Source organism: Malania oleifera, chromosome 6 (assembly GCF_029873635.1).
Source record: "Malania oleifera isolate guangnan ecotype guangnan chromosome 6, ASM2987363v1, whole genome shotgun sequence".
NCBI classification, from domain to species: domain Eukaryota; kingdom Viridiplantae; phylum Streptophyta; class Magnoliopsida; order Santalales; family Ximeniaceae; genus Malania; species Malania oleifera.
Window position 1 is genome coordinate 82,540,143 of NC_080422.1, and position 16,444 is coordinate 82,556,586.

The window sequence follows — 16,444 nt, forward strand, 5'->3', positions numbered from 1 at the left end:
ATATTTGCATCTCTGATGGAGGCGGGAAAGTAGAGGTTGTAAAAGATTTCCTTAAATAGTCCCCAAGTCAACGCTACAGGCACTGGTCTTTGCTCCTCTCCTTACCGCTGACCACCATCGTTTGGCCTCCCTTGTGAACTTAAAAGTGGCATACAATACTTTCTGTTCATTGGTGCAATGTAATACTGTCAAGATTTTCTCAATCTCTTGCAGCCAATTTTCTACTATAATCGAATCAGCACTCCCAGGAAAATTCAGGGGATTTATTCAAGTGAATTGCTCAATCGTGTAGCCTTGATCTACCAGCAAAGAACCCTGCTCCCTTGAACTTCAAGCTATCTCAGTCATAACCTATTGAGTAACACTGCGCAGGACTGCATCAGAATCGCTTTCGCTCCTATTAGAGGGCCCCACATCACCACCACCAACATGAGCATTGCTATTTCCAAGGTTCATCTTGAGAACAAAAACAATTTTAGAATCCTATCGTCATAACATGTCTAATGCGTTTATCTATCTAAGAACCAAAACATATCCTCCTATACCAATCATATTTACATCCTCATTCCTAATTTAAGATTCAGTCTTACCACTTAAAAACAAGAATCGACAATAGTTTACTATGACTTTCTAGAAATCGTCACCCCAAGAAAATCATGGAAACCACTATGGAATTTCCTGCCTCTAGACTGCGAGACATAACCCTAAATTCTAATCTTAATCCTTACCAAAATCTATTCCTATACTTTGGTATTGTTATCCGCTGTACCCTAGAGTCTGTAGAACCTAGCCACCTAGGCTCTGAGACCACAATTGCAACGCCTCGAAAGTTCTACCATATATTTTTTTTATTTTCATATTTCTCTGATACCATAACTCAAATAAACACATGCGGCAGAAACATAGACATAACCCCGAATACAATACTAGAGTTCTAGAACCATCATATCATACACACACACATGTCTTCACAAAAACCAGGTAATATTACAACCCAAGGTACTACTAAGCAAATCCATATACATATACTTACTAGTGTCTCACTAGCACTATCTTCCAACCCAACTACTAATCCTGTCCGGAGCTCTCTAAGCTCATCTCTCTAGATCTCCTGAAATGTTGAAATATTAAGAAGTGAGACACCTCCTAGTAAGATGGAATAAATTATTGTCATTGTTTGGCAACATGAGTTTAAATGAATCAAACACGTTCATTTAATAAATAATATAGCCGAGTAATGATGAAATCTATACCCATATCCATATATATATACACACACATTTGTAACCATATATTTATCTCAAAAATCTCTACATGCTCAATACGTTATCCACACACACACACACACACACACACATATATATATATATATATATATATATATACACATTTGCAACCATATATTTTTCTAAAAAATATGTATGTGCTCAATACGTTTTCCAGGGTTTGAAACCCAAGATGTCTGTAAACGTAGTTCCATCATGTCTATAATGAGGAACCAATCTGAATAGACATTCATATATCATCATCATGTAATCACCCCACATGACCGGGTTATGTGGCCTGAAGGCGGAACTTAGCCATGGTTGGCCTACTAGGCTAAGTCAAAATATACCTCGTCTGTAGTTTGATTGGCCCACTGCAGCCTAGTCTGAACCTAGGGGCAGTCGACATCTCTCCACAGGCCCAATCGACTTCCAATACAAACACTCTTACTAAGCAGTGTGGTTGCACTGACTCATTTCCTAGTAATGGTACCGTGCTCTCAAATACATCACCGGTCCATTAGGGTTCTTATTTCCACAATTTTCACAGTATTCTTAATATTAAAAGTATCTTATCTGTATATACCACATTTCTCAATATCAAAAAAATATCAAGTCTGTATATATCACATTTCTCCTAAGCCAGTATAAATCATATTTTATTATTTCACAATATCTGCCAGTATAAATTATATATCATCATAAAATATTTCCATATGTTAAATATACGGTAACAAAACCAATACTCATGCCACACAAATTTTAAATAATATTTCATAAATTAGTAATTGCTCAGATATATATATAATATTCCAAAGCCAGTATTTTCAAATAATGAATATATTAGCAAATCCTTCACAACATTATCATTTTCTCATGCTTTAAATTAATTAACTAATTCCCAAAATGCCTGACATAATTTATTCCACTTACCTGATTACTGAAAATATACCCGCAAGAAACCTAACATGATGCTTGCGGCGTTCATACAAAACCCTGTATTCATAAACCCTAGTTTAATCAATTCAACCCCAGAACAATAATAATATTCACATTTCCGAAGCCCACACACTCCCAATAATTTATTAAATTTTAAAAATAATTAACTAATATAATTTCATTATCCTTACCCTAACCTTGGAGTGGTGCCTAGGAAGCCCAAACTTAAAATCCGCTTTGGTTAAATTGACGAGGATCAACCTTAGAACGCTATGGTGGTGCTCGTTTTTCAACCCGGCTTACCGATGGAGAGAAATCAAAGAGAGAGAGTAAGGTGGTTGGAGGAGAGAGAGAGAGAGAGAGAGAGAGAGAGAGAGAGAGAGAGAGAGAGAGAGAGAGAGAGAGAGAGAGAGAGACGTTGCACAGCATGGGGGGTCTCTTCTGCTTTCAAGAAATAATCCTAACTCGAATCCTTCAAGAATGTATATATATTATAATATAATATAATATTAATATATTATATTATATTATTTAAATAATAATAATTAATTAATTAATTGTATTTTTTTATTCTTTTTTATTTTTTATTTTTATTTTTGGAATCAATACATAAGATGAGATCCCTTGGTGTATGTTATTTGCAGATAATATCGTGTTGATTGATGATAGTAGGAGTAGAGTGAAATCTAAGTTAGAACTTTGGAGAGTCACATTAGAGTCTAAAGAGTTAGGATAAGTAGAAAAAAGATAATATATAAAATGTAATTTCAGTAATGTAAGTAATAGTAGTGGAGAGAAAATTAAATTTGATAATCTAGAGATTAATATCATTAATAGATTTAGATATCTTGGATCTATTACGCAAGTGGAAGGGAAAATTGAAGAAGACGTAGTACATAGAGTTAAAACAGGTTAGATGAAATGAAAGAGTGCATCAAGTGTATTGTATGATCGTAGAATACCCTTAAAATAAAAAGAAAGTTTTATAAAACGACTATAAGACCCACTATGTTTTATGGTTCAAAATTTTGGGTAACTAAGAAACAACATATATAAAAAGTAAAAGTTTTGAAATGTAAATATTAAGGTGGATGAGTGGTATAATATTAAAAGATAAAAAAAAAAGTATATACGTAATAATTTAGGCATAATACCAACTGAAGATAAGATAAGGGGGGTGACTTAAATGTTTTGAGCATTTGAAACACCGGTCTAGTAAAGCACCTATGAGGATGAGTGAGTTAGTTATTATTTTTTACATGAAAACATGCAGGGGTAAGCCTAAAATAACTTGAATAAGATAGTGAGAACAGATTTAATAACCCTTCATCTAATATAAGAAAACACTCTCAACCAGGTTAATTGTTCGAAAAAGATTTATGTAATCGAGCCCATTTAGTGAGAACGAAGACTTGCAAATGTTGTTGTTTGTACATTTTACATTCTAGTTTTGATTATTATTTTTCTTTTCTTTTGTTAGGTGGTCTAGAGTCTTCTCAACCCCAAAAACTAACTCTTGTGGTGAGATTTTCTCTCATACTTATTAATTGACCACCAGCTCGTTCCACAACTGATGTGGGATAACCTAACAATCTCTCCCTCACACATCGAGATCTCTCTCAGCAGGGCAACCATCGAGGTCTCCCTCGACATGGCACACTAGACGGCATATTAGGGAGAATGTTGATAAACTATACTTTGATACTAGTATTAGGTGATTTAAGGTCTCCTTAACTTCAAAAACTAGCTCATAACTAAGTCTTTTCCTTATATTTAATAACTGACCACCGCCCCTCCCTTGTTGCAACACCTTTTCATCTTTTTAAAAGTGGGCTTAAAAACTCATTGGCCTAGGCACCCTCCCGGGGTGTTTTTGGGGTAGGTGCGGAGGCCGAGCGCTCTATTTGAGAAGTAAAGAAAATGGAAACCCTTGTATATAATTTTCATTCAGTGCTCACAAACTCATTATTTCCGAAAAATTACCCATTATCAGGATTTCTTCATCACCAGGTACGCATCCGCTCTTCACGCGACCTGAACATCAGAAGAACTTGGAAGATGGCTCTGTCGAGTTCAACCCATGATGCACAAAACCCAGGTGAGAAAATTGAGCTGCTCAAATTCTTTTTATTTCCAAGAAATTTTTTTCGGGGAAATCATTTTCCTGTGAAAAAAGATAGAGAGTGGGATCAGTGAACAGCTAGAAATGGATTATTATCAATGCATGATTCATGATGGCTTTTTTCTTGCAAGATGCAATAATTTATTACTTCATGTGATTTTTCTTTATTTTAATTGTAGTGGTCATTTGGTGAAGGTGGAATTCGGTTTCATGGATGTTATCTAAAAATTTACTCTATTTCCTATTTGGTGCGTGGGCCTTTTGATGCTTAGGAGTTATTTGATCAGTCAATATGTTCTGTTTTGGAGGCTTGTCAAGATGAATCATCCAAGAGTATTTCTTTTCTTCCCTTTAAAAGTTCAATGTATAATTTTTAATGTCTCAACAGTCAAGTACAGATTGAATGTTGTTTACTTGATTTGTATGCGGTCTCATGCTTATCTACATCCTCCCTCAATTGCATCCTTTCATTGGTGACCGTTAAGCTCCTTCTTAAATAGGTAAGCTGTGTCATTGATTGCCTAGCTACATAATTAAAGTTTCTTGTGGCACTAATCCATTTGTATACCATAACATATTTACAGAACCTTTACAGCATTAAAAATGCTGATTCATTAATGGTAAATGACATACAAGGACAGTTGACATTTGAAAATGGAAAACTGTACATAACAATGTAGGCAAAAGAATTTTGGCGTGGGGAAAGTTTGGAGTTTGTTGTGTATGTTTGTTCAGCTTAAGTCTTCAGGAATGTTTATCCTTATGCAATTTTTAATCTCTGAACAAATGTCTTTTTTTTTAAGAGGTTTAATTTCGTGTGAATTTTAATGCTGCAGCGATTCAGCAGCAGAAAATCATTATACTGAACAAGCATGGTGAGAAACTTGTGGGGGTTTTACATGAAACCAGATCGATGGAGATTGTAATATTGTGCCATGGTTTTCGATCCTCCAAGGTTCATAGTTACGATATTTGCAGTGCCCCCTTTCCCTTTTCATTTCAATTTTCTTGTGGGCTTATTGTTGTAATGATAACACTGTATGATTTGTTAGAAGCTTGAGAAATAATGGTAAGAAGAACATTCTTGGCCCACAGGGTAATTTATTTTAAAAGCAAATGACAAATATATGGTTACACAATATGACTGATTTTTAACAACCCCCCCCCCGCGGTCCCTCAGAAATGAAAATATTCTATAGAAATCCTCACGTAATTTCACTTCTGATTTTAAAATGGAGCCAGTATTTGATAACTTGAACCGAACGCTTGTCATGTATTATGCAATAATTCCCTTATACATAAAAAAAAAAACCATGCCACAATGGGCCCACTGTTGACTGGCTTTGGATAGTCATATGCTTAGACCATTTTAAAATTCTCTACACATGCCTAAGCATGTCAGTACTCATTTTGTTAGGTATAGTGTTTGTTTTAGATGATTCCTCGCTAGTTAGCTAATTGGCTATTCTCCTTCACTCTTGAACTACAAAATCTATGCATTTCTTTTGCGTTCACATCAATGAGATTTGCGTTATATTGTTCTTTCGCAGGTATAAAATTGCTATTTTTTGGACCAGTGGTTTTGGTCTCATTAATTGAGTACTTCTTTATTTCCAGGAAAACAATACTATGGTTAACCTTGCTGTTGCTTTGGAAAATGAAGGAATCAGTTCATTCCGCTTTGACTTTTCTGGAAATGGGTAAGCAACTAAAATTTGAAGATTGTCTCAAAAATATCTTGTAGATATCTTGTGTATGCTATGCTTTTTACTTGTTCGGAGATAGCATTACAAAATGCTAGTGGCTAACAGCTGTGGTAAACATGGTGGATAAATGTACAGGAAAAGGGTAGCCTAACTTTGTTAAGCTAAGCAAACAGAACCAAACTATTTATACAGGAGAAGGATAGCCTAGTAGTAAGGACAAGCTCCGGGGCAAGCTCTGAATTTGGATGTCTTGGGTTCAATAACTTCACAAGATCACCTGTATTTAAGTGGACACCTGGTGAGAGCTTGATGGTCTAGGAGTCCTGAAGTTAGCTGATCAATTTACGGCCAGGCACTGAAAAGACTGAATCATTGATATCCACTTAACAGACCACACTCAGAAACCTACTACTCCCTAACCAATTGAGCTAAACAGCCTAAAACCCCCAAATCCTCTCCCTAATTAAGTACCTAAACAGCTTAAAACCCCCAAATCCTTTATCTGATAAACCTGAAACACAAATGGCTTCCAAAGACCTAATATAAGTCAGCTACCTAAACCACCCCAATTTTTCTTGCAGCATCAATTTTCTGCACACTGAGAACCCTCACCAACTACACCTCTTGCCTGTTCCAACAACCAACAAAACCCCTTGCCAACTACAAGCTACTCCAACTCACCTTCTTTTCTCCTCCCTTGGAGGGTACAAGTGCTGCATCACCCGCTGTACAACCAAAGATCATTGGGCATTATTGTTCTCCTTGAATCCCACATTCTACAAGCTTCCGCATTTTTCTCTTCCTTTGCTCTCTTCCTTGCACAGGAAAGATTCAAATTTTCAATTCCTTTGTCTGATATGAATGTCCCCAACATCTGAGTCTACAGAACAAATTGATCTGGAGTAGATGCGTGCCCTTCCTTTTATAACCTCAGCTCTGTAGATTGTCTTGATAGACTTTGTCTTCCTTGCCGTAGCACACATAAACCTTTGTGGAGTACAAGCCCTAGGACAGCATTTGGTCTTGGTTGCACATTAATAAAATATCATTTTCATCCCTTGGCTGATACTACCTCTACCTTATGATCAATGCTTTCATCTCTTATTCAGTCTCTTCCAGGCAGGCCATCTTAATATCCTTACTTCAAATAGGCTTATTTTATAATCATATTTTGACTAGCAACACAGCAACCTGTTGTATGATACAACATGACTAGCTTTTAGTTGTCATGCTATATTCCTTTGTTTTTTGTTTTGTTTTTTTAATTTTTATTGTTTAGCAGTTAATCTCACAGAACTTTCTTGAAACATCTATCATCTTCATATTTTAAGGGATAGAAAAAGAATGTTTATTGAGAGAATAAGGATATATAAAGATAACAATAAGATAAAAAAAGAAAAAAAGAAAAAAAAAGAACTTAGAAGGAGAAAAAACCAAAACAACTACAACAAATCAAGCTGAAAAGCCCCTTCATTCTAGCTTAAGATTGGAGAAACCAATTCCATTGAAACTGCAAGATGAATATGCGCACAAAAAATTCTGTCTGAAAGCATATTCAAAGACAAAGAACCATCGTAAAAGATACACCACCCAAATCCTTTGAAAAAATTTAGATTAAAAAAAAAAACCTTCCATAGAGATGGGCACACCCATCACCCAACGTTCTCCACTTCATTTTTTTATTCCCCTTTTATGATTGATATCACCTTTAATCTCTTGCTCCTTTTGGATGATAAATCAAAGACAACAAAAACAATTATTTTAGGTATTTTCTTTCGAGCTCAAAACTTTTTGTCAATGCAAAACTAAGTTCAAGTTTACTACAGTTTTGACAGTTTTGTCACACTCGTCATACCAGAAGAATTTCTGTATTTCTTTTCTCTTGTTTCCCTATGTATTCTTGTGGAATTATCAAACATCTGCTCCAGAACATTCCTCATTTAACTGGTGGAGATTCCAAATTTGTAAATGTTATTCCAAAGGCAACCCAAGGGGGTAGGTGTGAATTGGGTTTGGGTCTAACTAAAATTTAGGTGCTTCATTAGGAATTTAAAGCAAAGAAGCCCAAGCAAATCCATAAAAATGAAAGCAATTAAAGAGAATAAGAGAATAAGAGGTGCAAACTCTTTATAGTGGCTTGTTTTTGAGGTTCCACTATCTCTAGGTCTCACCCCTTGGTTTTTACGGAGGCAAGGACACCAAATTCACCCTTGTTTTCTACGAAGGCAAGGGCACAAAATGCTTTGAATACAACAAGGAAAATCTTTGCAAGGACAGATGTACAACTCAAGATCAATTGCGAATAAAAAACTTTCAAGTAGAATATCAAGTTATATTTAGAGTTTTTGATATTTGCTTTTTTTGGAGGAATATGTGCAAAGTAAGATATTAGAGAGAGATTGAGATTAATATGATTAGGCAAAGTTTCATCAATAGACTGTCATCTTCCTTTGGGCTTAGAGGGCATGTAGACTTTGGAGTCAAATGAGTACATTTTTGTCTGTCAGAATGTGTTCAGTTTCTATGACCAGTCAACCTTTCCAAGGGTCTGGTCAACCTATCAATGTCGTTAGACACAATCTAAGCCCGATCAACCAACCTTGGGGCATAGAGCGCTTGGGAAGGTGGTCGAACAGTCTAGGTAGTATAGTCCATGTCAATCTGTTTCTTTTGTTTACATTTGTAGTGCCATATTATGATAATCCTATGGAGTTTAAGAACTCACAACATTACGACTAAGAGATTTACAATTGCAAGTAACAACTAAAAGGTTGTTCTAGTTCTCTCTAACTCCCATCTTGTATCACTTTTAAAACCTGTTGAATCACGACTCAACAACATTAGTTCAAGGAGTTTTTTATCATCAAAACTGAGTTAATGAACCCTTGAGGCAGACAATGAAATGCTCCAAAAGAGTTAGAAGAAGAAGTGCAACTTTTCTGCAGAAGATTGATACAAAAATTACACCTCTATATACAAAATGGTATCCATAACCCAGAACATAAAGAAACTCCAAAAGAGACCCTTGAGAAGGAAAATGAGGGATTAAGGACACTGAATGATAGAAAGATTGCAAGTTCATCTTCAGCCATTCCCAAGAATACTCACTGTCATTGAAAACATGACAAGGGGAATATATATACACACACACACCCACACACGCACATACCTACATGCATGCATACATGTGTGTGTGTACAGGCATGCGCATTTTTATTAAGTTTACCCAAAAAATTCAATATCAAGCTAATAAAGTGAAATCAACCCAACTTATTCCTGCTCCTTCCAAAATTTTTTCATGTTGTATCTCAAGGATGTCATAAGATCTAGCGTTGCCATTGGCTGTACTCAATGCTCTCCAAAAATAGAAATGATTCCTATTATTTTCTAGCCATGGAACAATGCTGTAGAAGATGATGCAGTTTTTTACCATCATTTTGCACGGACAACACCAACCAACAGCATACAACCCCCTTTTCAAGTTGTCTGTTGTTAAATAGAATTCAGGTAAACTGTTCAAACAAAAAAGGCAACTTTTGGATGGAACACAAGAATGCTGAATACTCCTCTTAGGATAAATTGGTGTCTGATTTTTACACAATTGCAATTTGCAATAAATAACTCTAAACGCTAATATCCCATCCTCATGAGGTACCTAACATGTTAAATCCTCCACTACCCAGTAGCAAACCTCCTTAACGACTTCCTCAGAAGAGCTAAATTAACATGGTTGGTTGGAATTAAAAATGGAATGGAATCTTGATTCCATGTTGTTGTTTCTTTACATAAAATGAGATCAGAATCATGATTCTGAATGAGCATTCCACCAATTTAGAGAGTGACCATCGCACCATCTCATTTATGGAATCACTATTCTATTCCTTGGTTTTCTTTTAAGGAAAAAAATGCCTATGATCAAGCGACTTTGTCCTAATTTGTTTGCTTCAACTCGAGCAATATTATTCCTCTCTCCCTCTCTCTCTCAGAACAGCTACTTGCCTACCTCCTATACTTGAACAGTTCATCAATTTTTTTTGTAGTGGGCGGCTGCGTCTTGGAGTTGTACAGATGTTATTTTGATGTGCTAAAAAAGAATAAAATGAAGAGAGCAAAGGCACCAAAAGAATGGAGATACCAATTGTTGGCAACCTCAAGAGCGCAAGCTTATTCGCTAATCTCTACCCATGTTGATCCCTTGATCATCTTCAAGTGATCAAAATAATAATGTTTATTGATTGGGCTGATCAGCCTTAGCACAGCCTACTGCAAGAACGAGCCAAGCTTCAATTGGGTGAGGCTCCTGTCCAAGTTCTTTGCCTCTCAAGTCAAGCTACTCCCCACCCCCTGGCACCCACCTCCCCCCTTCTTTTTCCCAAACACACATGCACACACGGTCACACACTTATTTTGTGGATAATTTTTTTGGTACATATTTTATGGATAATTCACTGAAAGGCTATGAGGTGTAAAAATAATAATGTTAATTGAAATTTTGAATTATAGTAGATGAGAATATGTTGTTAGAATTAACATAAACTTGATTCATTTCCCTTGCTTCACTGCAAGTAAGCAACTGTTGAATGGAATTGGTATTCCATTCTGAGTAAGATTTGGTGCTCCAACCAAATACTTGAACAGCTGTACTCATTCCATTCCATTCATGACTCAAGTTGATTCCTGCTTCAATTTCATTATTTTCTAGATTTTATTTTTGTATCAAACAAGTTATTGATCCCCTCAAGCTCCAAATACCCAAACCCCATTGCTTAATTGGATGACAATATCCTCCTCCGCAGTCCCTCTTTACTAAATGGCAAGAACTAAAATTTAAATTTCAATTTAATAGGAATTTTGAGGTCAATTTACAGAAATTTCAATTTTGACAGAAGTGTTATTTTCAATTTAAAGAAACAACAGAAACTTATATTACATTATGGAAATTATGAATGAAAATTTTGAAAATGTTAAAAAATAGATGTTCGTGGATAATTTAGAACCAAAATGAGAAGCTTCAAATTTTTGTTTTTTAAAGATTTTATTGAGAAGTTTGAAAAAAGATTGGCAGGATGGATAAGGAACTTCTTGTCTAAAGGTGGCTGACTCACTCTTATTAGAAGTACCTTGACAAACCTCCCTGTCTATTTCATGTCTCTCCTTCCTATACCGGCTTCAGTAGCCAAGAAACTTGGAGGAATTCAGAGGTCCTATGGGGGAGCATGAGGGTGGAACTCAAATTCCACCTTGTCAAATGGGGCATGGTTAAGTGACCTATTTGTTCAGGAGGTTTGGGGTTGAAGTCCCTGCATACTTTCAATAAAGCCTTCCATAGAAAATGGTTGTGGAGGTTCATGAAAGAGAAAGACCACCTTGGGCGGTGAATTGATGCTTCCAAATTTAGCTTAGAGCGTAATGAATGGACCACTAAGGCTGGTAGAGGACCATACAATGTAGGTGCGTGGAAATTCATCAGGAAAGGATGGGTTGACTTCTCCCTTTTTATCAGATTCCAAGTGGTGAATGGCAAGAACATATATTTTTGGCATAGTGCAACCAAGAGGCTCTTAGTGTTTTACTTCTTGCCATCTACAACTTGACCTGCGATGAGGAAAGCACTCATCAGTCATCATCTTCAAATTTCAGATCAGGGGATCTTCTGGAACATTTGCTTTTTCAGAAACATGGCAGATTGGAAACTCCACCATCTCATTGATTTACAGCAATCTCTACAACTTCAAGCACTGAAACATTCCCAATCAACCAGAGTGGACCTTGCATAAAAACAGGGTTTTCAGTCAGATTCTTCTACAGGAAACTCTCACCAATGGAATCAAACCACAACAATCCCCCTTGGACTCATATTTGGAAGACAGATGCCCCTACAAAGTTTGTTTTTCTTGCCTAAGAGGCAGCATGTGGAAAGATCCTAACCCTGGACAACTTATAGAAAAGAGGGCTGACTGTCACCAACAGGTGTTTTCTATGCATGCTTGATGCAGAATCAGTTGAGCATATCCTCCTTCATTGCCCCTATACCAGGAACATTTGGAATATGGATCTGACCTTGATCGGACAAAGTTGGGTTAATGCCAGCTCTGTGGGAGGGGAGCTCTGCGCTTGGAAAAGGATTCTGGCCACCAAGGAGAAGAGAAAGGCATTGTCTCTCATCCCTCTAGCAATTTTCTGGTGTGCTTGGAATGAAAGGAATAGGTGTGTTCAAAAATTCAATTATGCTGCTTCAGGCAATTTTAGATTTCTGTGACATTCAGCAAGATGGTTTACTTTAAATACTCTGGGTTGGCATCCCCTTGATGTGCTTTTAATTAAATTCTTTTACGGATAAAAGTTCTTCAGTGACATTTCAATTACAAAAGCTTGGGTGTGTTGGGTTGCTGCTTGAATGAACTCTTGAACTTTCAAGTTTCTAGTATGCCAAAATTAAATCTACTGGACATATGGACCTTGGATAAGATCATGAGATCTATGCATGTGACCATTTGTTATCTGATGCTTCTTCAACCATGATTATTTATGATTTAACACATGATTCTGAGAATTCTAACAATGTAATCTGTTTGCAATTTTGTTCAAGGCTATATACTTTATATTTTGGTATTGCAAGTGCTCTAGTATTTTCTTTACATCTTGCATTATAGATTACAGATTGCCTACTTTTTATCTCCGGTATGATGCAAAAGATAGTTCAGTTTGGTGAGTTTTGAAGTTATAAATTTTTTAAAGAAGAGAAATGCTATCTTCAATACACACACACACACACATTAATGACAGGTCCTCAAATGTCATCATTTTGACTTTTGAGTGATATAAAGTTGCGGTTAATATTAATTTGGCTTTATGTTGTCTATGAATCTGCTTTCCAGGGAAAGTGATGGTTCATTTCAGTATGGTAACTACTGGGGAGAAGCTGGTGATTTGCATGACGTAATCCAACACTTTCTTGGAGTGAATCGTATAATAGGTGCAGTTCTCGGCCATAGCAAAGGTGTGGTAGCTCGTATTACATACCCTTTTATAGACCTTTAACCACCAAAAAAAACTAGAAAGGAAAGTTCACTTTAGTGATTACCATGTGAGTTTGGTTTGAAATGAGAACAAAGCATCTGCACAGCACCTTTATTTACATTCCATCGCTGCAGGGAACACATTTTGGTCTGCACTGAGATGTCTGCGTGGAAATTTTTTTGTTTTTTGTGTTAGGTAGCTGAACGGTGAATTGAATAGCTGATCTAACATAACTGGGATGTGTTTCTGTTTAGTTTGAAATATATTGGTGGACATGTTAGAAACTCAAGTAGGACATCAAGGATGATTGTGGCACAGCCCTCAGCTACCTGTAGAAATATCAGCTTTGGAAGCTAAAAACCTCTGTTTAGGGCTGGGGACATATAATTATTTTTATATTGGTAGTGCCTGTGGTAGCTATTGAGTTAGTTATCTTTATTTGTTAGCTATTAATGGTTTTTTATTTTTAGTAAATTTATGAAGGTTAGGATTATTTCTATGTAATACATTGTTGAAACTAATTTCAAGAATTAATGAATAATTTGGAATTGAAATGAGAAATCATTCCCCCCCCCCCCCTGTCTCCATCAATTTAGTATTGTAGCTGTAAATATCAATTGTATGGTAATCTGAGACCAATTGAAGTAGATCGTGATATATATTTAGTAGTTTCAGATGTTCATGAAAACAGCAACACAGAAAACCCATTTAGATTGGGTGCAAAGAGTAGAAAGCATCAAGTGGTGTCGCCCCTAAGAAGCCAGTAAATTGTTGTTGCTGTTTGGTAAACTGGAGGGCTAGGGCCCTAGGGTGGGAGAGGGTGAGTTGAAGCAACGGGAAATTACTATTTGCAGAGGCTAACTCGAAAGATATGGCTTGTATCTTGTGGCAAAATACGATCTTACTAAGTTTTATTTTATTAGAATTTTTTAAAATAGACAGTCAACAACAACAACAACAAGAAGCCTTAAGTCTCACGAGGTGGTGTTGGTTACATGAATTCTTTTCCGCCAATTCACCCGATCCAGAGCATTTTCCTCTATTAGATTAAGGTCTATTAAATCCTTCCTCACCACCTTTGAAAAGTAAGGTGAACTCCCAAGAGGGGGGTGAATTGGGTTTTTAAAATTTCTTTGTTTACTTTGTATTTAAAAATTCCTTAGTTGAATTTTAATCTCAGCAATATATACTCTCAGCAATTTACTAACAATCACAATATTATTAAGTTTAACCAATATTCAATCTTAAGTTCAAATCTTTGATATTGACACTCAGCTGATTAAATTCCAAAAATCAGATTAGGATAGTTTAAAAAATGAAACTCAAATTTCAAATTTAAAAATTCAGATTTTATTCCTACTCCAAGCAAAACAATTTTCAGATATTTGATTTTTGAAAACTTTTAATTTAAAATACCTTGCAGCTGTTTTAATTTGCAAAATCAGGACTTTTGATGAATTTGTCAAGCCAACCAACTAACTAATGTATGCTGAATTTAAATATGCTTTCAAAACAAGATTCCAGCACTCCCCAAAGTTTAGTAAGATATAAAAATCATCCATGCAGATAATATACTTGCAGAAAATAAAGAGAGTAGGGAGAAGAGCTTAGAACCATATTTTTTACAAGGTTTGGCCTGCAGCCTACGTCCTTGCCCCAAGCAACTGCTGTGAGGATTTCAACTTTTTATCAGGCCAAGTTACCACCTCTCTCCTTCTTAGGTGGAGATCCCTCTCTAACAAGAATACCCCTTCTCGTGAGCCAACGATTCAACAACCCTGAATTGTCAAAAATCATAAGAAAAACAAACTTTGTTGCCGTACAAAGAACACTCTCAGTTAGAGCAGATTTGTACAAGTTAAAAGTACAATATACTTAAGTAAATAAACAATATAAAGAGATGAAGCTCAAAGTAAATATCACCAGGGTTCTTTCTTAGATTGTAAAACTCAGTTAGAGCACAAGAATCGTAAGCTATAATTCAACAAGTACTCAGCAATAGCTTTCAGCAAAGTATTCAGCAAAAACTCTTTGAAAGTATGAGAATTTGATCAATAGCTGCTTGTTGGTAATTGTTGGTGAATGTAATCCTTGGGTTTAGTATGTATTTATAGATAGAAAAAGTAATATTTTGTGTTCCCCAAGTTTACTTGCAGTATTCCCCAAGTTTTTACAAAGTTTGGGGACCAAGCAATCAGATTTGGAAACTTTCCTTTGTTGTTTTAAATTTAAAAAGTCGAAGTCAGTCGATTGTGATTCACAGGGTCAGTCGCCTGATCCTTTATAATTCAATGAATTTTCAAACACAGAATGGAGTCAGTCGTTTGGCCCTATAAGGTTAGTCATTTGATGCTATTATATTTGCTTAATTTATTCAGCATAAAAATATCAATCAACTGATCAAACATTGTCAGTCACCTGACGTTACAATTATTCCAAAAACTTGTTTTTCAACACTTTAAATCTTTGATTTTGTAATACTTAAATGAGACATTAAAAACATTTTCCAGGATTTTCAAAAACAGGTCTCTAAGTCCATAATAATTCCTAAGAGCTTCAACCATTTATATTGAAATTTAATGAAGTACTTAGATGAGACTTCCTAAGATTCTAATTTTCTATAATACTAAGTCTTCATGCTTTTGCTTCCATTCTTTGAGTCTATCTTGACTTCTTTCTTCAAAGGACTTTAAGTTTCATTTGATCTTCTATCTTTGAGTCCAAGTCTTTAATGAGCTTCATCAAGCACTTGATATCTTGAACCTTTTATAAAAAACAATTGAATCTCGAAACATCATCACTTAACCAAATATGTTAAGTTCCCTTGATTTGTTATCATCAAAATAAGATTCTTAAGCCTTTTTAGGCCAACAACCTCATTCCAAGTAATTTTAGGCCTACCCTTACCCTTTTTTATACTAGAAACCATAACTAATTCACTTCTCCTCACAAGTGCTCTACTAGGTCTGCGTTTTAAATGCCCAAAGCATCTAAGTCGCCCCTCCCTTACCGGTGCTATGCCTAAATTTTTGCATATATGTTCATTTATTACTTTATCTTTTAATGTTAAACCACTCATCCACCTTAACATACGCATTTCAACAACTTTCATTCTTTGTATATGTTGTATCTTAGTTGTCCAGAATTCTAAACCATAGAGCATAGCTGGCCTTATAGTCGTCTTATAAAATTTTCTTTCTAATTTTAATGGTTTCTATGATCACACAACACACCTGATGCACTCCTCCATTTTACCCAACTGTCTTAGTTTTATCTACTACATCTTCTTCAATTTCCCCTTCACTTTGCATAATTGATCCAAGATATGTAAATCTATCAGTGCTATTAATCCCTTGATTATCCAATTTAATCTTCTCTCTGTTGCTACTCTT

General features: G+C 35.7%; 1 protein-coding gene across 3 annotated transcripts in view; it reads left to right on the plus strand.

Moving 5' to 3' along the window:
* Positions 1 to 3,982: 3,982 nt before the first annotated feature.
* Positions 3,983 to 16,444, plus strand: part of LOC131157472 (uncharacterized) — a 43,995-nt gene continuing 31,533 nt past the window's right edge. Inside the window, exons 1-5 of one of the 3 annotated variants that reach the window (XM_058111658.1) lie at positions 3,992 to 4,115; positions 4,215 to 4,302; positions 5,163 to 5,281; positions 5,944 to 6,026; positions 12,911 to 13,032. In XM_058111658.1, the coding sequence (XP_057967641.1) occupies positions 4,263 to 4,302; positions 5,163 to 5,281; positions 5,944 to 6,026; positions 12,911 to 13,032 (364 nt within the window). In that variant the 5' untranslated portion in view covers positions 3,992 to 4,115; positions 4,215 to 4,262. Of the gene's footprint in view, positions 4,303 to 5,162; positions 5,282 to 5,943; positions 6,027 to 12,910; positions 13,033 to 16,444 lie in introns of all 3 variants that reach the window. The other 2 variants (XM_058111660.1, XM_058111659.1) reach the window with 2 other exon arrangements.